General features: G+C 36.0%; 2 protein-coding genes across 2 annotated transcripts in view; one reads left to right on the top strand and one right to left on the bottom strand.

The window, feature by feature from the left end:
• The window catches only part of MCF2 (MCF.2 cell line derived transforming sequence), a 40,962-nt gene extending 34,134 nt beyond the window's left edge, over positions 1–6,828 (top strand). Inside the window, exons 21-30 of the mRNA XM_053473736.1 lie at positions 848–973; positions 1,713–1,934; positions 2,402–2,494; positions 2,928–3,006; positions 3,104–3,167; positions 3,587–3,693; positions 4,058–4,179; positions 4,297–4,409; positions 5,120–5,220; positions 6,252–6,828. Coding sequence (XP_053329711.1) covers positions 848–973; positions 1,713–1,934; positions 2,402–2,494; positions 2,928–3,006; positions 3,104–3,167; positions 3,587–3,693; positions 4,058–4,179; positions 4,297–4,409; positions 5,120–5,220; positions 6,252–6,292 — 1,068 coding nt within the window. The 3' untranslated portion in view covers positions 6,293–6,828. The remainder of the gene's footprint in view (positions 1–847; positions 974–1,712; positions 1,935–2,401; positions 2,495–2,927; positions 3,007–3,103; positions 3,168–3,586; positions 3,694–4,057; positions 4,180–4,296; positions 4,410–5,119; positions 5,221–6,251) is intronic.
• A 3,376-nt stretch (positions 6,829–10,204) lies between these two features.
• Positions 10,205–22,103, bottom strand: F9 (coagulation factor IX). Its single transcript, XM_053473494.1, has 8 exons — positions 21,980–22,103; positions 20,198–20,361; positions 16,793–16,817; positions 15,121–15,234; positions 13,878–14,012; positions 13,151–13,368; positions 11,124–11,241; positions 10,205–10,812 (listed from the first exon to the last, which is right to left on the bottom strand). The coding sequence occupies exons 1-8, from the start codon at positions 22,101–22,103 to the stop codon at positions 10,265–10,267; spliced, it is 1,446 nt and encodes a 481-aa protein (XP_053329469.1). The 3' UTR covers positions 10,205–10,264.
• Between the last annotated feature and the right edge of the window lie 2,917 nt (positions 22,104–25,020).

Raw genomic sequence — 25,020 nt, 5'->3', positions numbered from 1 at the left:
CATGTCTAGAGGTTACTTTCACTTTACTGAACTGATGTATGTGATAAAACAAATAGTATATAACCCAAACACAGAAATCATCTACATAAACCTACTTTATTGCATGCGAATAACTGCTTAACTTATACTTGGGCTTGTAGGCCTCTTATTCAGTGTACATAGGCATTATGCCACATTAATGATGAGCACCTTTCACCGGCTGTTCCTGTGCCTTTTTTTGATGTGGGTTTTATTGGCTAAACATTAAGTTTGGTATCTCTTTCAAGGAGACAATATGTCACCGTCCAGAAGTGCTTCAAAATAGAACAGATACTTTATTAATGATACATTTTATAGCTGTAGCATATAGATCTGTATGTAATCCTCAAACAGTGGAATTTGGGGTGCTTACAGAATACTCAGTAAACAGAAAGAAGATTTCTTCTGCGCAGGCCTGTGATTTCAACCTAGAACCTGGATTAGCCTAGAACTTCAGACAACAAAAAGCACCTCCGTATACAACCTGCACTTGAGAAATCATGTGACTTCTAATACCAAATGCAAAATCTTTTTTCCCCAAAATGTGACTTTGAATGCCAAAAGAAACTGGAACACAAGCTAGGGTTGAACTCATATCAACTTAAACCCTGTAGCTCTTGCTCTCAAATGTTTATTACATTTCCTTTATTTTATTTATGCTTTCAATTGTTTAAGCACAAATCCATTTATCACTTACACATGTTGTAGAGTGAAGCGATGCAGAATGTGTGATTATTTCATAACACAGTTATGTACACCCATCCTTATGCCAGTATATTTGCATTTCATTTGGCGCTGAGCCTCTAAAATTAAAATGTTTCATTTACAGGAATTGCTGAAGTACAGTATGAATTCCGATGGAATTGAAGAATTACAAGAAGCCCTTGTTTCTATGTTAGATTTATTAAAATCAGTGAATGATTCTATGCATCAGATTTCTATAACTGGGTACAACGTAAGTATTTCATAATTTGTCTTAATTTCCTGACCATAAAAATATGAATGGCTTCATTCTAATAACGCTCTTCCATCTCTGTCAGAGTCTATGTATTTTACAGTTAGAAATGATGAAAAACATTCATCAGATATAACAACCTTTAAAAATAGACCTTTGCATGGGTCTACAGAAATTCCTTGCTTTTCGTTAAGATTTTGTCTTCTCGTCTTCACAAATGGAAACCTGGTACGCAACATTGGAAAGCTGTATTATTTCTACACTTTGAATGTCTTGTCCATGACCCATGGCTATCTGCCCATCATCAGCTGTCACTGTATTACCCATACATATTCATCACTGCAAAGTTAAAGAAAATTATGAATGAATTAATAATTAATTATTAATTATGGAAAAACTATGGCCACTACTTCAGAGAGTGGCTTTTGTTCTTCAGCTCTTTAGAACACTGGCTACCTCAAGGAGCACACCCAGAGATATGACCATTTATTTTCTAGAGATGGAAATGAGAGTTTAGATATTGCATGTTGTAACATATTTTATAACATATTTTATATATATATATATATATATATATATATGATCTGTACCTTATCGGTTTGGCTTGTCTTGACCCATACACTGCCACAAATGTCTGACTTCACTTCCAAAAGGGGGTATTATCATATTCTACAATTTATAACTGTTTTGTTTATTATCAGTATTTATTTATTTCTTGGTTTTCTTTTTCTTTTTATAGGGGGACATTAATGACTTAGGACGAATACTAATGCAAGGCTCCTTTAGCGTGTGGATCTCTCATAAAAAAGGTCCCACAAAAATGAAGGAACTCACTCGTTTCAAGCCGATGCAAAGACATCTCTTTCTCTATGAGAGAGCTCTTGTATTTTGTAAAAGAAGAGAAGACCCTGGAGATGGACATAATAAAACTCCTTCATATAGTTTCAAGCACATTTTAAAAGTATGTACAAATTTCCTTGTGGTGGATGAGTAACAGGCAAAACATGTTTGTCAAGAAAGGGAGTTTTCTCTGAATCAGGCAGCAATTATGTGATGAATTCATTTAAATATTGAATGTGTAATATCCTGTATACTTTTATGCTTTTTTAGATTGTGTGCTCCCCTATTTTGTCTATTTAATATACTGTATATGTAATGATACATAGTGCATATGGCTAATATTTTATAATATATCAGAGGTGTCTTCACTCATCAGGTCCCACCAAATGGCTATATACTTATTTGCTAACACATTGTCAGTATATCATTAATAACCTAAAAACTTTGGTTGGTTTTTAAGAAACCATGGACCAATGTTATCTGTCCAACCATGCAATGCTTATTTAAAAAAATGAAAGAATATTTAAGGGAAGGTGAGTTTTGTAGCAAAGTATTGCAGCATGTAACACTTTTCTTGTTTCTCCTAAGATGAATGCTGTTGGAATTACGGAAAACGTGAAGGGAGATAACCGAAAGTTTGAAATTTGGTATAGCGGAAGAGAAGAGGTTTACGTTGTACAGGTGCGCATCTCACCTCCATGACGTTGATTCCATGTCTGATACAATGTGGAAAAGCTAAGCCATAAACAAGATTCATCAGCTGAAAGACACTAAGACTTCCTATATCAAGATCCACAGTTATGTTTACACATCCTAAATTAACAACGCTCTAAACTGTGCACATGTACCCAAATCCTATATTTTACATTTCTGTAGATTTAATAAGACTTTTTGGTAATGTTAACAGAATAAAACAAGCAATGAGTATGTATTAGGATATACCATCGGTGCAGTCACCTGGTTAACGTCCTGGTTTACTTCCTGAGTCTGCATGATTATTTCTCCATTATTTCACCATTTTCTCCTCCTCTTTATCCAAATACAAATCATACAAATAAAACCATTTAAAACTCAGCAGTTTGAAAATCTATTAACCTCTAATCATGTGCTCAAGGCCCAGACAGCAGAACAGAAGCTCGCCTGGCTCAATGAAATCAGAAAAATATTGACCAAGCAGCAAGAACTCATCAAAGGTTAGACATTCTAATTGTGAATATTTAACCTCAGGAAAAGCTGTATTTAGTGCATGATAACTATTAACTATTAACTGCTACCATGTCCTCATTGCAGTTGAGAAACTGAAACAGAGTCCATTCTCGGACCAGAGTCTTCTGTCCCCACAAGTTAATGAAAGGTACGTTTTTGTGCTCACGTCTTTGTGCTTCATTTAATTAGGTATGTTTCATGTAGATGATCGTTTGTGTACTTAAAGAAAAAAAATGTTATTTTGAAATGAATACGTATTGATTATGTTGGCGTTAGTTTCTTCTAACCTTTAAAGTGGTAATAAAATATCCAGCCTATCTGTATTTGGAGCTTACAGTTTACAATTAAGTGTGTGCATCAGTTGCTCATTTACATCTATGATAACCCAGGATTAAATCCACTCAATCTATTAACTCTATCACTTCTGCCGGAAAGTTCTACTTATCTACCACCATCGTAGTCCAAAGAAGGGCCCTCTTAGGTCTTAAAAGCCTATGGGATCCTCCATATGTCATGTGCACTTGCAGTAAACTATTAAACACTAACATAAACTTTTTTTTTCCCTAGGAAGTACCAGAGAACGTCTGTTAGTTCAGAAGAAAATGATTCTGAAAACACCAGCCCTTTAATGCTAGAAAGTTTAAATCTGTCACCTCAACACAAATCGTCCAGAGGTGAGTATAAAATCCCAAGCGGATCTACAGGTACCAATACAATTCAGAAATTCTACCCTCCCTGTTACATCAGTATGCCTTCAAACATTAAAAATTACAGAAAGACTGAATCCATTTTTAAACCCCACTTATATCTGTTACAGATTGAAAGCTTATAGAATTAGCCACTATAGTAGAAAATTAAGAGCTACTCGGGGTATACCAATTTCTTAATATTGAACTGATTATTTTTATGGCCTCAAATATAATCTGACATACTGACAAGTATACTTGTTTAAGAAGATCCTGAAGACCTACATGGTAGGAGTGTTTTGATGAAACTGTTGTCTGCATCTCAATAGCCACGTTTTTGTTTTCATCCCAGTGTATACAGACTGGTCAGGAATGTCCCAATCTTTGGAAATCTGTGAGGGACTTGAGGGTTGGTCAAGTAATCACTGTTCATGTACCTGTTCCGATACAGAAGAGGAGGATACACTTCAGCTGGTTAGTTCAATGCTTATTGCTTTTGGTGTTTTAACATATTGAATAGTGGATTTTTATGTACTCGTAAATGTAATTTTGTTTTTTAACCGGATTGTATTTCTTCACACCTTTGTGCAGTCCCCAGGTAAATACAAAGCACTTGCTGACTGCAAGAAAAGAGGCTCAGAAGATATTCTGGTCAGAAATGGAGATGTTATTCAGCTTTTGCAGGAAGACTCTGAGGGGCAGTGGTAAGTTTTCACTTTATTTAATCTGTATATTGATAGAAACCACATAGTGGTCTATTCGGAGAGCTATAGTTGGCCCCAAAAAATCAGGAATGGGATTTGCCTTTCAGGATATTAGGAAGCAGTTTGAATGTCCAGTCTTCCTTTTCATGGAAGCTTGTGAGGGTCATTTTCTGCTTCAGAATCCAAGAACTATTCACAAAATGCTATATTTTATCTCTGGCTTGTGCAGCTTAATCAAATTGCTAATTATTAAAATATTGTGATCTGAAGTTAAATAGCACTAATAAAACTTTTGCATTCTTTGCTGGGCATTTTTGAGCCAGGAGCCAAATTTGAAGCCATTGCCGTAGAAACCACTGGAATGTTCCTTCAGATTTAGTCATTTACTCCAGAACTGCTCCATACATACAGCCGTAAACAAATTCTTTTCTGAGGTTTCTCTAAGAATTCTAGATTGTCATTTCCATTTTTTTAGTATACTTAGCAAATAACAAAACAGCATGAAAACATAAAGGTTTTATTGTTATTGTGCAGATTTTTCCCTTGTTATCATTCATTATTGTGACCTAATAATTTGTATTTTGTATTAGACAGCATTCTTAAACAACTACATTATTTAAAATATTGCTGTCATTATAATAGTATTTATTTCCATCAAGGTAAATTAGGTAATACCATTTAATGAAACACAGCTTTTAATGGTGTAATAGGTTGGTAAAGAATTTGAACAGAAAAAAGGAAGGCTGGATTCATGGAAACAACTTACAGATCGTCATTGGAGAATGCAGAATCCGAGCATCAAAAATGTCAGGTATAAGAAATAGAACAGTATACAGAGTCCTGGGTTTGCCACGATGAACCAATATTTGACTCACAATGTAGAGATACACTATATAACCAAAAATATGTGACCATCACGTCTATATGAGCTTGGTGGACACCCCATTCTAAAACCACAGTTTTGTTTAGTACAGCCCTTTTGTATTTACATTTAAGAAAATCCAAGGTAATTCTTCATTACTTCTTCCAAATAGTGTTCCAAATATCTGCTACTTTTCCTCTATAGTTGTATTTAAAATGTATAATCTATAAACTTTATTTATAATTTGACCTCAGATTATAAGGGAAAGTAAGTCAGGGACTTGTATCTTTTTTTCAACCTAAACTACTATGTTTCTATAATAACCCTTATTCAATTCATAAAGTATGTTTAATGCAAACATAGTTTAGGTGCACCTTAAAGAGTTGATAATCTACTGGTCACATTGCTAGTGCTGAGGGTTGAAAAGCCACATGTTCAATAGGGGATCTGTTTACATGCTTATATTATCTTAACATGTTATATTTGGAACACTATGTAGTGGTATGTACTGTTTGTTACTATATATGAACTTGCTGGTTACTTATAACTGTGTAACTTGCACCATTCCTTTTCTTGAATCTATAGTTCTATTTATTAAATATTAACTTGGCAACCGCCTAGTCCAAATATTAAGCCAATAACGAATTCTCTGTATGTTTATTCAGCTACCTTTAGAACTGTAATAAAGCTAAAGTTATTACTTCTTCTCATTTCTATAGTTTATTGCTATACACGCAGTTCTCATAATAATAGAAGTACCATGCCGGAGTCCAACACACTGACATTTTAAAAATAGACCTCGTAATAATTGGTAGCTCAGAAAGAACTTTAAGATAAAAAAAAAAAATACAAAAAAAAGATCCTTGTATCAATAGGATTTTATTTACCATAAAAGATGGTAGGAATATATATTTTTTTAATTTATGGAAAGAATTTTGTATTTTATTTCTGATATTTTTTTTTCTTTGTTCCTCTTTTAGATACTGTCCTGTGCACTCCACGGAAACTAAGTTCTCCATAGGCGGAAAAACTGATTTAACACCGTGTTCTCAAGAAATATTAAAAAAAAACGAATTAATGTTACAGCAATTGCAACTACATCAAACTCATCTGTGATGGTCTTCCAAGAACATTTTTCATAATGACATGAATTCTATTAACAACCTCATTTTATAATATAAACAGTGTTTGGATTGGACCAATTTTACCATGCTTCATGGCTCATCTTTTCTTTTTAATATTGGAAAACTGAATATTTTTAACAACGTGTAAATAGGTATGCAGACATTCCTAGAGAATTCATTCCAGGCCTAATTCTTGTTTTGCCCATTTTAGAGTAAAACCTTTACACTTGAAGCTTTGTGACTGTTTTGTGCCCGTTGATGAGGATTCATATCGTAGGCCTGTTTGAATTTTATCTTTTTCATTTGAAGCAAGCTTTACATCGGTTTGAAAATTGCACGTTGACTGCCACAACCTGCACTTTGTGGTGAAATGTGACACATACAATTAAAATGTTAGTCATCCTTTAGTTAAATGTATCTCCATGCTTTTAGAGTTTGAAAAGTTTGCACACTGTAAAGTAACTACCACGTAAAATGCATAAAAAGATGCTAAAGAAGGTCTGATAAGAAGCCTCTGAATAGGTTATTGCCTTCTGAATAGGTTATAGCCACTTTCTGTGCAGTGTGAAGTAAATCAAGATTCAGTTCAACTGGACTGACCACTAGTTCCATCAATTAGTTTGACACCAGGTTTAGCAGGCAAACATTTAAGTGAAGCCCAATATTTCAAGGTAAGGAGAACTTTGCAGCTATAAACATGACAAGAGAAAAGAAAGGTAATTTGGCTGTGGAATAGAATTATGCTCATAAATTGGAACTCTGGAGAACTCCAAGGTATGGACATAAGCTTCAGAAACCAGAGCTGATTATGTGGCCTGAGCGTGAGTGTTTAATCAATGGATGGGGTATCTGCATTTGGCCACATCTACTTTCTGCCAAGTTTCCACCTATTCTTCAACCTTATGAAGGGATTAAGGAATAGCCTGTATGGAGAGCAGCCTATAAGGAACCAGAGAGTAAGATCTCCAGCTGGCCCTTCAAGGTGTGAATATGTCCCTATAATAAGGAATGTTCCACAATAGGAGTCAGCATTATTTCATGAGCAATTCAAGAGGTGGATATTGTAAATCAGAAATTGTGCAGAAAGAATTGGTATTGGTGTGAAGTCAATCATTGCCATGCTATTCATGAATTCTATTGTTTCCCGTAGGGATAACGTGCCATAAAGCCATTGATAGATTACAATTTTTAGATATAGAACCTGGCTACATATGGGGTTATAAACAAACTTCTGTTGCTGTTTTACAGCATTGAGTCATCATTTTCACATAAAATTCACATATGAGGAATATTAAGCATATCTAAAGGCCTAAAGATACCAGCCCTTTGTAAATACCCTTATTGATTACAGGGTATGAGTGTTTACTACAATGTTTCCTTTCATAAAATGAATTTGCTGTGATATTTTTTTGTTCTCTTGATCTGAAGTACTGTGAAAATATCAGGCACAGTAACCGACTACAGTCAAAAAGATGGGTAAATTGTATTTGCAGGTTTGGGGTAATTCATCTGTGCCCAAAGGATGGAATGCTAGTAACCCTTTTAACTGAAAACACTTACATTTGTATATGTAGGTTGCCTGTTTTTACAAATTTTAGGTCTTAAAGGGATAGTTTCATGACTTCAGTATTAATTGCAACTTAACCAGCATTGTGATCTTTGTACATAGCAGCCGTTGTTGTGAAATGGCACCATACACCAACACTTTTTTGTACAACATATATATTTTGTTCCACAGGCAGTTAAGTCACCAAAACAATGACTACATAGTATCATTCCGCACTTGAGGTTGTAGCTAGCATACCTAAAATTCTGCCTTTGGCTTAATATGCGATGAGTGCATTACTTCGGATTTACTATACCCACTGTTCTAATTCTTTTAAGCCATTTGGAATTTATCTTGTATCATGGGTATGCTCATCCTCTTGCAGATCAATGCCATCAGCAAAATAATGTATAGCTCCTCTACAAGACCTTTTGTAATATAGCCAATAAAATATTGAAAATATAAATGTGGAAGTAAAACGGCTTAACATACTCTACTAATAACAGGATTTTCAGAATGTTCCTCATCGCCTATAAACCCCTGTAGCTATCATTCTGCCTACATATCAACACCCAAATCCCCACTCCTTAGTCTGCTATTCCATCTGAAGGTGAGACGTCTGAGGTCCCAAAAAGCGTATGCAGGGAGGATGCAATGTTCTCAGTCCTCCATTGAATTTAGTCCATGTAGAGTTCACCAAGAAACACCTTAGAAATCTATGCCAGGACATTCACGTCAGCACAGATGTTCACATTGCAGCACTTGCTTACACCATATTGGCTAAGGTGTTAGATGTGACAGTGTTCATTTAAGTCACAGGGACCAAATGTCCCCTTTAACCAAGAACCCTGAAAAAAAAATATATCATGTTTGGCATCACTGACTGTCCTTTTAGGTATTTTAAATATTCTGGTAAACTAAACTAAATGTTGCTGTGACCCAAAGGACGTGCAGTAAAGGTTAGTTCCAATACTAATAATAATGTGTGTATACTTATTATTATTATTATTACTGAAGGAGTGAGTGCTGATTATATATTTTTATACATTGCACATTGTACAGAAATGATGGTTATATTTATTAAAGGTGCTATATGCAAAGACAAGGTATTTTGGTGAAAATAAAATGAACTGTATTTTGAGTGTAATCAAGCATTTATGTTTCTATATCAATACTAAATATATAATAATGTTGTATTTAAATGTAAAACATTGAATAAGAACTTCATCTCCCATGTGACCTGTTACTGCAGTTGTTAAATTGCTAAGCCCTTTGCCGAATATGGCACCCTTGACAGTCTTCTTGGCATACCTCCCAACCTTGCTTGCAGTCAAAATGGGACATTGTCAGATTATGTTCCCATTTACTGCAGGACCTATTGAGGAAGACAGCCAGGAGAGGATGCCATATCCTGGTGTTCTTCTTCAGTAGTGGAAGCTCTGATTGAGGTTTGTGCTGTAATCTATTCTATAGCTCAAATGACCAGAGTACGTAGATATTGTATTGGTGATACACCTGAGAACTTCTCAGGGCTGGCTGGAGCTCTTCTGGTGCTAGTCATGTATACTTTCCATATACAGGACAAACAGCAATGCTCCCTACATGGCACTTAGCACTGATTGAACGGGATAGTCCCATATTCATATTTGGTAGGAGTGCCATAGGTAGCTGACGAGGCTGGCTAATGTAGTGGAGCAACTATTTGGATATAGAATTTTCATTTGACTCAACTACTTACATCACACTAGAATGCCAATGTAGAAATACAAATAGGTTTATTCATTTATTGAAGGCAACTAAGGCATGCATATGCATTCATTTTGCATGACAAAGCATAATAAATGAAAAATATCATCATTAATACCATTTTTTTATCTCCTTTCGTACCTTCTCTCTTCTTTCTCACTTTGTACAGTATATGGTACACATATGAGTTCGTTTCTATATCACTACAGGTTTACAACAGCTATATAAGCTTTTGACAGACTGATTTCCCTTTGTTCTTTTGCATATGGGTTTCCAGTTCAACGTTAGGAATGTTTGCTGCCAAAACTTTTACTTACTGATGCAATGCTTATTACTGTATGGTAAACTGTTTAAGCAATTATTAATTTATCTATTGTGTTATACGCCTAGAGAAATGTCTGGAGATGATAATCTGACTATTTTACTTCTATTTCGCTACAGACGTAATAAAAATAAGAATAAAAAATGCAAATTAGATATTTAGAATTTACATATTTGCTGTTAGAAGAGTGAGTGATTAGGTTTTCAGCTTTATTTTTAATCAACCTATAAAAAGGGAAGGAAGCAGTATGAATAACTAGAGTTTTGTGATAGCACGAATCCAGTCTGTATATCTAGAAAGTCTGGTGTATACTCCATATCTGTCTTTCTCTGCACATTTTTCTCCCCAGCTGGTTATACCTGTCAAAAACCAAAATGTCTTGTATTCTGTTGCATGGGGGCCGCCGCTGTCCCCCTCACATGCATCTCTGCTTTGGTCTGGATAACCCGCACAGAACATGTTTATGCTGACAGTAGATCGACTAGAACTCTTGCATGCGGCACGGTTAATGTATGGCACTGCCAGTTTCTGGAGAATGATGGCTGGCCGTCCGCGGTATCTCACATCTCCCCAGCCAGTCACAATACTAAACTGCTGACTTTTCATCAGGCTTTCTGTGAAGTCCTTGTTTCCAATGCAGATCGGTCTTACATAGTCATTTAACTCCAATGGCTTCTCTAGCTCTAGAAGGGCTATGTCATTGTTGAACTTGCTCCTTGAGGCATTATATGTGGGGTGAACTATTATTTTTGCTACTTCCCTATATTGTTCAGTTCCATCATTAACCTCAGTGTTATGTTCACCTGTTGAAATATAATCAGACAAAAGAAGTGTTTGACTTGGTTATCCACATCCCTTAGAAAAACCACAGAGACAAATTCAGAACAAAAGGGTCAACTGCTCCAACACTATGTTGTCCTCAGCCTCCATCCCATGCACTAGGGGGATTTAGGCCCAAGAATACCCCTCACCCCCATCTGGTTGGCCTTGACTTGGGGTAAATAATAAAACAAAGAACCCTTTACTATAATTTATTATTTAATATTATTTATTTTTATTTTCATTAGCATTGCTACCCCCTCCATACACCATACACTAGCGAAATAAGATTTACCTGCAGTTACAGTGAATTCACCAACAGTGATAAAGCAATGGGCTGCGGTCACTATCCACTTTTCATTGACAATGCTTCCACCACAGAATCCCACCTTCTCTTTATTGACTAACTGAACCTGTATATGAGAAAAGTGTAAGAGGAAAAAAAGAACATAAGCCATTTGGCTAGTATATTAGATCGGTGGATACCTTGATGAAAGCCTGTAGCAATATGCAATTGAAACATGATGACATGTCGTTGTAATATATTTTAGCATTTATGGATTTCTGGAAAGTCCCAAGAGAGCTGATGTTTAGTAACAGTATCCTGATATTAGATTGAAGGTTACACCACGAGGTCAAAAGTTTCTATGTATGAGAAAGAAAGTTCAAGATAAGTGGAACAGCGATCATGAAGAATTATTGATAGGTTCGGTGATTAATAATTTAAAGTCATGGGAACCTGACCACCACAGGTTTCAAGTGAAGTTGAGCAAACAGTGTGCAAGAGTTGCTTTCATTCAACTAGTTCAGAACTTCGAGCTGGCAGATTTCCAGTCAATTAATTCAGCTTAAAACTAGAACATTCATTAATGTCAACAGGGTATTTTTTTTTTACTAATAATATAAAGTATTAAATTCACCCTGCTTTATTTCCCTAGTCCTCTCCTAGATGTCTCTAATCTCTGATTTAGTGAACAAAGGCAGAAAAGACTCGAGGATGTTTACCTGATATAGAAATAAGAATTCTGTATTTATCATACCAAATGCATATAAAACACCAATGAATAAAATCGACAACCCTAGGTTTGTTCTTTCAATAGCCAATTTTGTGGGGAAAAAGCAACAGAATTAGGAAATCATTAAAATATGTATTTAATAATACAAAATGCATTTTGCTCAGGTATTCTTTTCCTATACCTGAATAACAGAGGTATTATACATTTAAAAACATGTTAATAATGTTAATAATGCTGTATATCTATACCAGCAAACTCCTAATCTTCTAAACCTTTCATATGACCTAACTTTACCTTATAGTAAAACTACTGCAGTCATGAATTTAAAACACATTCAATACATTTTGTATTTTACAGCTGTACAAAATATGATGGCACTATATATAAATCAATAAATACCGTTATCATTAATTATTATTATGATGATTATTATTATTATTTATATAGTGCCAATAATTTACATGAATATATTTAGAGATATGGCAATATATGCCATATGGCAACAGTTTGTATATATATATATATATATATATGTATTAGATATAATAAATATTATATATTTCTTAAGTGTAAAATGTCTTAAGATATTTGTATTTGATCAATTTCCTGTATTCGCAGGTTATTCTACTGTGGAGCATCAGTAACACGCGAAATTCAGCCTTATGATTTATGACTACTGACCCATCCACCGTCTGTAGTTATTGCAACGGAGGGAGAATACAAAATTAGCAATACCATGAACACATATAAGGAATCCTGGCACAGAGAAGATAGCCGTGCTCATTTAAGTGCATACAGACAGTATGTATGTTCTGGAAATATATGATTATAACTAAAGTACACACACACACACACACACACACACACATATATATATATACAGGAGGGATGTTTGAATTATATATATCTTAAAAAAGTCTGGATTTTAGACAGATCATTGAACCAGGCCCTTAGAAGTTTTAAAGGCTACTACATGTATATAACCAGCAGAGGGCAGCACCGTTTAAATTGCTGCAATATTTGGGACAACATCAAACTTTGGGGCATACTATGATCTGAAACATCAAAACTGCTGTCACTGGACTCAGTACTGTCCAATGCTGAGCTGATTTCATAGAAAACCCCTTGAAAAGTGACTATTTCTGTTCATGTACTTGATTTTCTTACAGGCCATGTGTACAGTGAATTGTAAATGTTGGTAAAAGTATTTCACAATAGTTATAGTATACATATAAAATAGTCTGCTTTGTAATAATTACACACATGTAAAACATTTAAAGTAAATGATAACGATTTAGTATCGTACCTGCCATGGAAATTCACCCCTCAGACTATCGGTTCCCCCAACAATGCGTACGTCAGGATCTTCCGTTACAGGCACAATGTCTTCAGAATTTCCCAGAGACTCTGTTACATTTTGTGTGTTACTTTCCGTGGCATTAAATTGTTCTGGGTCCAAAAGAGAACGGGTCACGTGCTTTGGAAGAGCTTCAGGTGCGCTAACCTTTCCGCATGGAAAAGGTACTGTAACAATAAAAATGGTTACAGAAGCATTACCTACTGATTATCAAATTTAAAGAAGCATTTTACTATATTTCCTGGCGTCTTTCAGATTAAAATAGTCTTTGTCTTTTGACATTGAATACACTGAAAAGGTTGAATGTTTGAAATTAATAAATATTTTCTTGAAACTTATCTATAAAAACAAGTGATATACATGGAATTTATGCTATTATTGTCACTTCATTCAAAAAGGGCTTTTGCCGTGTTATCAGGGCTGGGCTGCTGGCACTTTAAGGCCAGCAGCCACCTAATGACTTAAGTGTGGCTGCGGGCTGGCTATAGGCTGGATATAGGCAGACGCTACGTTTTAATACACACATAGTATGCGGCTGGGCATATCTAGCAGGCGGCCGCCGGAAGCAGCAGATAGAAGTGTGGGGAGCTGTCGGCCGGCGTCCCACAGGGCATTTGCCTGGTGAACTGGTTGGCCAGTATATGCATGATTGTAAGTATAACAAAATCTTTAATACCTGCATCTTCACATGTCTTGCCATCTTCAGCCAATCTGTATCCACTTGCACATGAACATATAACCTTTTTTACAGGATGGTCTTTGCACATTTGTTGACAACCCCCATTGGAAATGGAACAAGTAACTGGCAGCGCTACATTAGATGACAAATAGGACTTAAGTGTTAATATGACGGTTCCTTAAATTATAAAGAAATCAGAAAAACATTGTGTCCAGGTATCAATGATCTGGTTGCTACATGCACAATATAAATATTTAACGCATGTCAAAATCAGACATTATGCCATTATGTTATTATTATATATTTATATTTTATCTGCATGTTTTCATGCACGTTCAGGGCTATCCCCTTCACTCTTGCACCTCGCATAACATTACGTTTTTTTCCTTAAAAATGATTGAGGTGTCTGTTCCAAATATTTCATTATTACCTACTACTAAAATGCCAAGATGAAAATTATGATATGACTCACTTGGAAGTTCTATATCAGGGGTGTCCAACCTGCGGCCCTCCAGCTGCTGCAGGACTACATCCTGCAGCAGCTGGAGGGCCGTAGGTTGGACACCCTTGTTCTATATGAATATTTTCAACCCCTAAAATTCCAACAACTGCTATACATTGAGCACTATGTACATTAGTAGCTCAATAAAGAGAACTTAACTAGGGCTGGGGTTCTTTACACATTCTAGCTCTTCTATATAATGGTAGAATTTAGTCATACCTTACCCAAAATATATATTATCATCTTGTTAAATTGTATACATTCAGTTTATAAAAGCCATTATGTATTAAGGTTATAATTAGTTTAATTGTTAATTGTTGATGTCACCGTATTAGTAGATTCGATGCCGTAATTGTTTCTTTTTCCATCAAGAACTAGACTGGTCTTTGTATGACGGATTCATTGAATCTCTTAAAATGTTCATTATGGAAAATCCTCAAATATTGAGCCTTAATTAACAGATTACATTCAAACCAACAAAATTCCAAAGGCATACAGTATTGCATCAAGCTTCATATATAGTTATTTCCGGGGTAAGATGGGAAAAGTTGATCATTAGGCATTTAAGAATAAGCATTCATAGTTATAACGTACTTTAACCTTTGCCAAATAACTGACTAACTTGGTTTTACTCTCTTTGTGTTTTCTAAAGTTGCCACCACTTTTTGTTTTTAGAGTCCTCCGTAAGGTCCTTTGCATTGTCCCTTATGAGGTTAAACTATGATTTCTTACACTTACCTAATTCACAATTCTTTCCCGCGTATCCGTGTGCACACCAGCATACATAAGTGCTGACGTCATCTTTACACACACCGCCATTTCGACATGGATTTGATAAGCATTGATCTCCATCTACACGGTATTAATTATCAAAACAAAAACACAGACATATTTTCAAGACACGTTGAAGCTTTGATACCTGGAATATCAAGGTGCAGAATTGAGGGTCATCTTATTTTTACAGGGCGACTTACTGCTCGGCAAGTTGTTTGGGCACAAATTTGTCAACAACTCAAATTGTTGACCCTCTGGAATGGAGTGTGACCCATCGCTAAATTATATTTTCATCTATCAAGTCCAGGTGTTTGTAGTCTGAATTGATCTACTGCTGCACTCAAGACCAGCTGGAAAGCTTTGGTATCATTAAATCAGGAAATAATTTTGAGAAGTCATCGCCAAACTGCGTCACCTGAGAATCGGCAACCTTCAAGACCACTGATAGCCCTCAAGCAGGCAAATAACCACTTTCCCTGAACATTTGAATTTGTATATAATGACATTATTATGACGTATAATAGAATGTACATGAGATACTGAGATAGTTACGTTGTTGAACTTGCGCATAAGAATAGGTTCTGTCTTTGCCAGATTTCAATTAATTATGTGGTTCGAATCCTTTCGTTTTAGTAGGGATATTTTAATCACATGTTCTTTATGTCTTTGCAGATCAATTATTACAGAAACCTTTATGCATGTACTTATTTGATGTTTTCTTGTTTCTATCAAAATGATTTATGACATCAGAGAGTGCTTTTTATTGGGAACAAAGGAGAGGTGCTGTGTCCTCTTATAGTGTGAGATTTTTGTATTAGTCTCTCTGTTGGAGACTTAAAGAGCAATAAAGAATTTATATATTCCTTAGCTGCGGGAATGAGTTTCTCCTCTGTTCAGGCAAAGTCATCTAATCCCCAATTCAGTATGTTCTATATTATGCAATAAATATGTGATATGCAATGATATATTTTAACAAAAATGATTGATATGTTGATATTTTAGCAGAAGTTGGCTTAAGATCAACAACATTACAAGTAATGTTAACTTGATAATAAGGTCATAGTGACCAAACAGGAAGTGGTTTAAAATCATAAAACAACATACAAAGAAACAGGCATAGTCGTACAAAGGTAATAGTCGTATTAATTAATTCGTAATATGACTACTAAGTTTGCATCAGACATATAAGGCTGATTTATCTATAAAAATAATTTGTCCTTAAAGACTTATATGTGTATGGAAGCCCAACCTAAAGTTGTCCCAATGGATTTATGGACATGCATTGATCGTTTTTGTCTATGCTCTCATTTTGAAATTTCATTTATGATGTCATTATTTTTCTAAAATTTCAACACTTCAACAGGGAATTGTTCAGGTGTAAAGCCTCTTTTATTTTCATTCTCACTAAACCAGCGGACTGTTAATATTGACATAAATAAAATGTACCATTACATAACGCTACTATACAGTGACTTCATTAATATATTTATATTATTATGTATATGTCATATGTTTGGGTACTAAATGACATTTAACATTGTCCCTCTAAAGTTTGCACTAATATATTTTCCTTTTTACAGAGCTGTCTTAATGTAGTGACGTCTTCTTCAATATGTTAACGCAATAAACATCTTACCAACATATTGCTTCCAAAATTCATTCTAAAAATGAAAATAAAAATATAGGTCAGTTCATTTGTAATTTATGTTCTAAAATACATTATCATAACGAGATATATGTTTTGTTTGTTTATAATTTCAATTTTTTTCATCATGGTGAATTTTATTCCAATATAGTAGTGAAAAAAGGAGAATTTGAACACAGCATCAAATTTCTTTTAGAATAATAATATTAAGATAGCTGCTCGCCGCTAGATGGCATATGCTTTTTTATAATTTGGGGTTCAGGTGTTTAATTAACACATACCTTGGGTTGTGATTTTATTAAAAATATATATTTACACTTTTATACTTTTTTACGTTTTAGGGCAGGCTATGCGGGGGCTCTCCCTCTTCTGGGGGAGCGGTTTTATGTAGGGCTGTCACTTGCAGTGTCTTGGGGTAGGACTAGCCACACAAAAGGAGTAGCTAACCCCAAAAAAGTGGGAGGAAACTGGGCTGGGAGTATGCAGAACCTGGGTGGCCACATGCAAATCCCCTGCCCATTCCCCTGCCTACTCCCCTGCCCGGAAAGAGAAGTTGACCCAAAGACCCTGGAAAGCAGGACGTCACTTGGAGACTCCCGGTCAAACAAACAGTTTTCCCAGTTAGGAATTGTGTGTGTGTGTATATATAATTGTATACATGATAATCGTATACATAATAATTGTATAAATGAGTGTTTTTACTAAGGCTTTGCAGCAGTTTTGTAAGTGTACTTGGGGTCGGGGCAATTTCTCATTGTTACCCCAGGACTCAAAATGTCTGACTTATTCTTAAAATGTTCTGCAGGAATTTAGTTGACCTAGAAAAAAAGCTGCAAACTCAAATAAATACCATTTGTGACAATTACAAAAGAGCATTCCGATTAAACTTAAAGCAAGATTCTTAATGAGACACAGTGTGCAGGCGATTAGACCTAAAGGCTTAATTCACCACAAAAATGAAGAAAAACGACAGCTATTAACAAAGTAATTGATGCAAGTGTTAAAACTAAAGTAAATCACCTTTTTCTTCAATCATCATTTTGTGTTTGGATTTTAACACATCCAGAACAGCTATACCTGGCTTGCAACTTTATTCGCCTGTATTTTAATGTATTTATTTTCTTTGCAGGCTTATAAAAATACAAGCACAGATATAAGGGCTGTTTGGGCAACCTATGGCTGATGTTAGGTGGACTAAACATTAAAAATTAATGTGGGTTATATAGTATATATATATATATATATATATATATATATATATATATATATAATGTGTTTAAAAGTGCATTTTTCTTTTGTTGGTTAGTAGGTGATTTAGCCAGATGCATGTGCTGTAGTTGTCAGCATATCCTTTGTAAAAGATTTTGAGGAATTTCCAATAATATTCAGTACAGGAGGTATGGTTAATAATATCTCATTTCTGCACTCTTATCAGTGCGTTATCTCTCACAGACTCATCTTATTTACTCGTAAAGTTGGGGAGACCTGTTCACTAAAGTAATTTTTCAGAAAAAGGCATGCATCTGTTGAGACGTAAGTCTTTTTCTGTAGCTTTCCTTCTGACAGCTGTAACTAGATGGACCAATCAAATTATATATTTCTACAACCGTAGCCAATAAGATCCCCTGGTTCACACACACAGTAAACAGTCCCATTCTTTTACATTTTACCCTCTTCTGCCAATCAATGGCTTCTTCAAGTAGCTAAAGTTGGCTCAAAAACTGGCCTTTTTCCTAAGTTTGACTAACGCACATTAAGGCTGAAGGCTCTCAAGGACACAGGCGTATCCTTTTAATAGGAATTCTTTATTGATCAACACATGGATTTGATAATTATTTATTTAATTTAATGAAATTTTTTTCTTTTTTCATCTTGTATTTAAATATGTTGTAGTTATTATCACATTGAAGATTAATGAATTGATTATATATATTTTGAGTATTTATGCACATTCATTTATTTATTAATTTGCAGTATATGCATGAGGAGATATAATTATTTATGCACTTTAATCACTGTATTTATTTATTATATTTATTTATATAATATATTTATTCTAAATATACATTTAATGCACTTTAAACCCACACGTAATATGTATATGTTTATTGGGTTCGTTCCTGGAGGCATAGGTGAGGCTGACGCTGGCACAAGATAGTTGTAACGAGTCCCTGGGAAGTTCCGAGCCGAAACCTAGTGCGCCGGTGCGGCGATTCGCCGTCCTTGGGTCCTGTCTTTGGTCGAGCGCCCCGCCCGTGGCGCGCATGCTCGGGAGATAGTCTCTCGGGCTTGCGTGCCATGAGGTGGGACGTCCGATACGAAGCAGTGAATTGTGGGGCGGGGATGCAACACCGGCGCCAATTAGGGTTTCGTCGCGCAACTTCTAGGGGAGGGGTATAAATATTAGTGTAGGATGAGGGAATAACAGCGACCCCTTGAAAAAGGAGAACCGAAACGGCGTAGGGGAAGTGGTGGACAATATGGGTAAGGAGCATATCGCTCTTAGAACAGTATTTATATCATTGTATTGAACTGTATACTTTGCATTGATGTCGTTAGTGCTTTATATATTTATCAAGTGAAGAGGTGCACTCCATAGTGAGTATTATTAATTATGCACTTTTTGATGGTCATATATTTGATAGATGCACTCTATATAGAGTAATATTCAATTACATCCAAATGACTTAGCACTTTATGATTCTTATGTTGATTTATATGCACTTGAGACACTTTATACAACATACAGCCATATTTCCTCCATGTGCTCTGATTTTCTTCTTTAAATCTCTGTTGTCTATATAATGAAATACTTTATATATGTTTTTTACTAATTTTTTGTACAATAATAAAATAATATATTTTATATAAGGGCTTTTGTAGAACTCTTTTCTTGCTCAGTGTACAAAGTTTATAGGAGTTGCCCCCCTTTTGAGGATGTGATCCTTATACATGCCACAATATTTATAACATTATGTTATTTGTGAATAGTGTGGTTGGATTCTTTTGTGTTATAACCGTAGCCAATAAGATCCCCTGGTTCACACACACAGTAAACAGTCCCATTCTTTTACATTTTACCCTCTTCTGCCAATCAATGGCTTCTTCAAGTAGCTAAAGTTGGCTCAAAAACTGGCCTTTTTCCTAAGTTTGACTAACGCACATTAAGGCTGAAGGCTCTCAAGGACACCGGCGTATCCTTTTAATAGGAATTCTTTGTTGGTGGGGCTGAATTCTTAATGTATTTCTCTTCACACTTTAAATTTGTTCTTAACTTCACTATCACAAATTATTTCCTCAAAAACAATGCGCAAAGATTCAAATCCCATTATTCTCTGATCATGGCTGATTGTTGAAATAATTAAATAAATGGGAAACAGTGGAAAACGTACTTACTGTTTTCACATCATTTTCAAAAACCTCTCTCGCCTCCTCATAATCACATCTCTCTTCTAAACATTCCCGCTCAAGGTTTCCAGCAATAAACTCTTCCAGCCGACCTGTATTGTATCTCTTCTGTCGCAGTAAAACACTGCTTGCAGATTTTCCAGACAGGAACACTGTCATTAGGAAAAAAAATGACACGTAAAATTAGTTAGATAGACAGACAGATCTATAGTTAGTGAAAATAATAGCTTTTATACAGAAATGGTACAGCGATCTGCAGAACGCCCCAGCTTTTTGCGATGTCGGAGATGTATCTGGCCAAACACTTCTCCTTTTTAGTGTTCACTCAGAGAGAGTACCAGGGGCGTCTAACAAGACCCTGTGCACATGCGCAGAAAGCACTTCCATTGATTCCAGAGGGAACTCTTTACTTCCACTGTTTGCTAAAATAGTGGACCACAGAGGAGATGGTGTACTGCAGCTCTGGAACTGCAGCTTCTCCTAAAGGTCATTTAATTTTTATTTATTTCAGCTATTATGAATGCACATTGCAGTACTTACAAATAATGTAATATGCATTCGTTGTTCAAAAGCCTGTCTAGGACACTAAGTGGCATATTCTGGCCTAGTCCACCAGGCCTAGGCTCCGTGCAATGCCCGATCTCAATGGACTGGTTAAAAGGGAGATCACTGATCTGGCTATAGAGAGCTGTACAGAGTCGGTACAGTCCTCCATAGTTTCTTTTTGTACTGCACTCCCTTTAAAAGTAGAGCGCCAGGATATGACATCATAGCCCAACTCCCCGAAGGAAGGACAGTGGCGAAGTTGGGTGACAGTCGGCACAGCCTTGGGTTAGGCCTATTATTATTATTATTATTATCTTAAATTTATATAGCGCCAACAATTTACGCAGCGCTTAATACAATACATATATTCAAGGTGTATGACAAGACAATAATTGACAGACTAGGACAAACCGATACATTAGGTGGAGAGAGCCCGGCTCGCAAGCTTACAATCTGGGCACTAATCGAACGTAAATACATCACCAGGGCATTGGATTATCCCTTTAAGGCAAAAAAGAGAAACAAGTAAAAATACATTCCAGATGCTGAATACTAACCTGCTTTAGATTTTGAAATGGCAGTGCCTAGAAAACCTAGACTGAAAGAGCTACAAATCAAGTTTGGTCGAATTTACAGAAGCCTGTAAAGAATACTATTATGTATAATACACCGAAATAAATCAATACAGGGTATTATATATAGTGTATCTTTCTGCTGACTTGGTCATGGAAATATAAAAGCATATATGCACGTAAATTGTCATTTCTAGAGCTTTAGCGTTAAAAATGGAGTTCATTGCATTATACTTGGATTTTTTTTCACATCAGCAAAATTCTACTCTTTGTGGGTAAAATTTCACACTGAAAAGACAAATCTCATTTTTTCTTAAAATATGAAAATCTCTATCACACTGTATGAGCCCCCTCTAAAAATAAAAGTAAATAAAAAAGACATTGGAAGCTAGCGGTTGCAATTTATGACCCATGACTAGCTCTGAGTGACATGATAATAATAGTATTAATAATAGTAAAAATCTTTACTCCACTCCTCAGCTCTGTATAACGGGAATTATTAGTCTGTGATCGTTAGATACTGAAGCCGATCAAAAATATAGAGAATCTTGCCTATTAGACGATAAAAACTACAATGTTTTAGTAACTATAAAGAAAACGCTGTGCCCTTAGAAAAAAGATTATGTTTTGACATAATTAGGTAAAAACAAACCTGTCTTCTCAGCACTGCAGAAATAACCCAGTAGCCAAATAGTGAGAATGTTAAGGAGGGTAGACATCCTCTTCCTACTACGAGTCGTAAATGGCATATTAGGAGAATGTAAGAGACAGGTCATTTATCCAAAGTCCAAATGCTGTCTGTTTACTTATCTGACTAAATACAAAATTACAGAGATTCAGTTTGGAAAACCAGTGATGATGTGAAAAATGTACACGGTACTCCCAGATTCATAATGCCCTTTCACAGTATTTGTGTTCTGCTAACATAGTTACATACACTAACATACTCACACACACATAATAACAAACAAAGACTAACATACCTACACATATATTATAACACATACACACTAAGATACTTAGTAACATTCTTACACACGCTAGCATATTTAATTGCACACACTAACATACTTACACACATTAACACATACACATGTAATTTACACACACAGTAATACACATACAGTAGCACACTTAAGAAGCCCTTGTTGACTCAGGCGGTTGTCGTCCACTGGCCGTTGACAGCTCTTCTGCTCCCTGACACCCTCACACCCTGCTTACCGCTTAATACTGGGAAATGATGTCAAATGCCAGCACTCAGATTCAGAAAGTGTGCTGGGACTGAAGGATCATGGCCTGCTGGGCCAATGGCTTTCCCAGGCCTGGGTGGAAAGGTTTAGCGAGGCTGACATTGAGATCTCTCATTGGACAGAGGACACCGCTGCAATGTGGGGTCCCAGTGTGCCAAATTATGTGTTTCTAAGTGTCTTGTCTGCCAGGGAATGTGTTGTGAGGTCTGGATTCTCCTTGGCAAGGCCTCTCAACAGCCCAGAGTTCAGTTTGAAATGGGAAATGATCTGATGGGTTCAATGTAACACGATAAGACATAGAAGATGTTCTTTTGTTAAAAGGTTATTTTTAGGTCTAAAGTTTCAGATTTTTCTTTACAGTAAGAACGATAAACATGCAGAATTCACTACCCACCGAGGTGGTGCCATCAAATTCCACAGATACCTTTCAATACGGGCTAGATGATTTTTTATCAAAGAACATACAGAGAAACAATTGCCTATGAGGACAGCATTACTTATCGCTTGTTGATCCAGTAAGAACTCAGATTAATATTTCTGTCATTTTTCTCATTTTGTCCATTTTGCCTTCTTCTGGATCAACAGCAACTAGGTGGATTTTTTAAACCTAAATTACTATGTTACTATGTAGGCATTTGTTTTGGAAATTCTAGATTCTGATTCATTATTGTTATCTATTTTATGTTGTAAGATATGTTGTTTTACCCTGTATAAGTAAAGCTAACTATGTGGCAGGCTGCACGTATCTTCTGTTATTGTTTGATGTTCTGTTAATGGGAAATACGTCTTCTCCTAGAGAGTAAAATCAGCTGGTTTAATTTTTAACAGAGTGTGGTGAACAGCAGTCAAAGCTTTTCAGGATAATTAAAGATAGTAATAGATGGATCTTTTATTTTATTCAGGCATGATATGCTGAAAAAAATGTAATTTTGTTTGCACCAAACAATTTACAAAAATAAGATAGCCGACACAGCCATTACAGCTAGGGCAGTTAAGATGTGGGACCCATTACTAAGTGAAATGTTTTGGAGTATTCAATTAATATGTAAAAAAAAAAGTTTGATGTAATTTTAGCAAATAGGGAGATCCAGGGGGTTATACCAGTTTAGCATAAGCAATAAAGTACTAGATATATTCTGATTGCCTCTAGTGATACAAAGGAACAATATTTGATAAAAGTGTCATTTGTTTTTTTATGGTTGGCTTCTTCTGGATCATCAGATAAATGTACATGGAAGGGATAGCCTTGATTGATTTTATGTCTTTTTTCACCATGAGTAACTATGTAATTATCCCACGTCCTCGCCACCAGTTGCTATGAACTTAAGCACTGTACATGTCATCATATCAGCCAATTGGTTTAAGTGGAGCAATAGACATGAACAGAGTGATTTAATGGTTTTTACAATCTCTCACATTTATTAATCAGGGAACTCCTGGAGATGTCTTGCCATCCTCATAAGTAAGTGTTCAGCTTTGGCCCATGCAGCAAGAAGAAGACTTAAGAACTATCTTAGTTCAGATAAGATAGATGTGGAAAGTAAGATTAATATACTGTATAAAGGTACGGTATCTCACAAAAGTAAGTACACTCTGACACTCTGCTACAATGTAAAGTAGTGAGTGTACAGCCTGTATAACAGTGTAAATTTGCTGTCCCCTCACAATAACTCAACACACAGCCATTAATGTCTAAACCTTGGCAACAAAAGTGAGTACACCCCTAAGTGGAAATGTCCAAATTGGGCCCAGTTAGCCATTTTCCCTCCCAGGTGTCATGTGACTCGTTAGTGTTACAAGGTCTCAGGTATGACTGGGGAGCAGGTGTGTTAAATTTGGTGTTATCGCTCTCACACTCTCTCACACTGGTCACTGGAAGTCCAACATGGCACCTCACGGCAAAGAACTCTCTGAGGATCTGAAAAAACAAATGTTGCTCTACAAAAAGATGGCCTTGGCTATAAGAAGATTGCCAAGACCCTGAAACTGAGCTGCAGCACGGTGGGCAAGACCATACAGCGGTTTCACAGGACAGGTTCCACTCAGAACAGGCCTAGCCATGGTCGACCAAAGAAGTTGAGTGCACGTGCTCAGCGTCATATCCAGAGGTTGTCTTTGGGAAATAGACATATGAGTGCTGCCAGCATTGCTGTAGAGGTTGAAGGGGTGGGGGGTCAGCCTGTCAGTGCTCAGACCATACACCGCACACTGCATCAAATTGTTCTGCATGGCTGTCGTCCCAGAAGGAAGCCTCTTCTAAAGATGATGCACAAGAAAGCCCACAAACAGTTTGCTGAAGACAAGCAGACTAAGGACACGGATTACTGGAAAGTTCCTTAGAGTTAAATGTTTACGTTTTTGAGGGCGATTGATAATAAGCTTCCTTCCTCAAAAACTCAATATCAAATATTGTGTCCCCCTGTGCCTACGGCGCATGAGACAT

Source organism: Spea bombifrons, chromosome 8 (genome assembly GCF_027358695.1).
Source record: "Spea bombifrons isolate aSpeBom1 chromosome 8, aSpeBom1.2.pri, whole genome shotgun sequence".
Classification (NCBI taxonomy): domain Eukaryota; kingdom Metazoa; phylum Chordata; class Amphibia; order Anura; family Pelobatidae; genus Spea; species Spea bombifrons.
The sequence above is the reverse complement of the archived record's forward strand: the minus strand, read 5'-3'. Positions and strand labels throughout refer to the sequence as shown.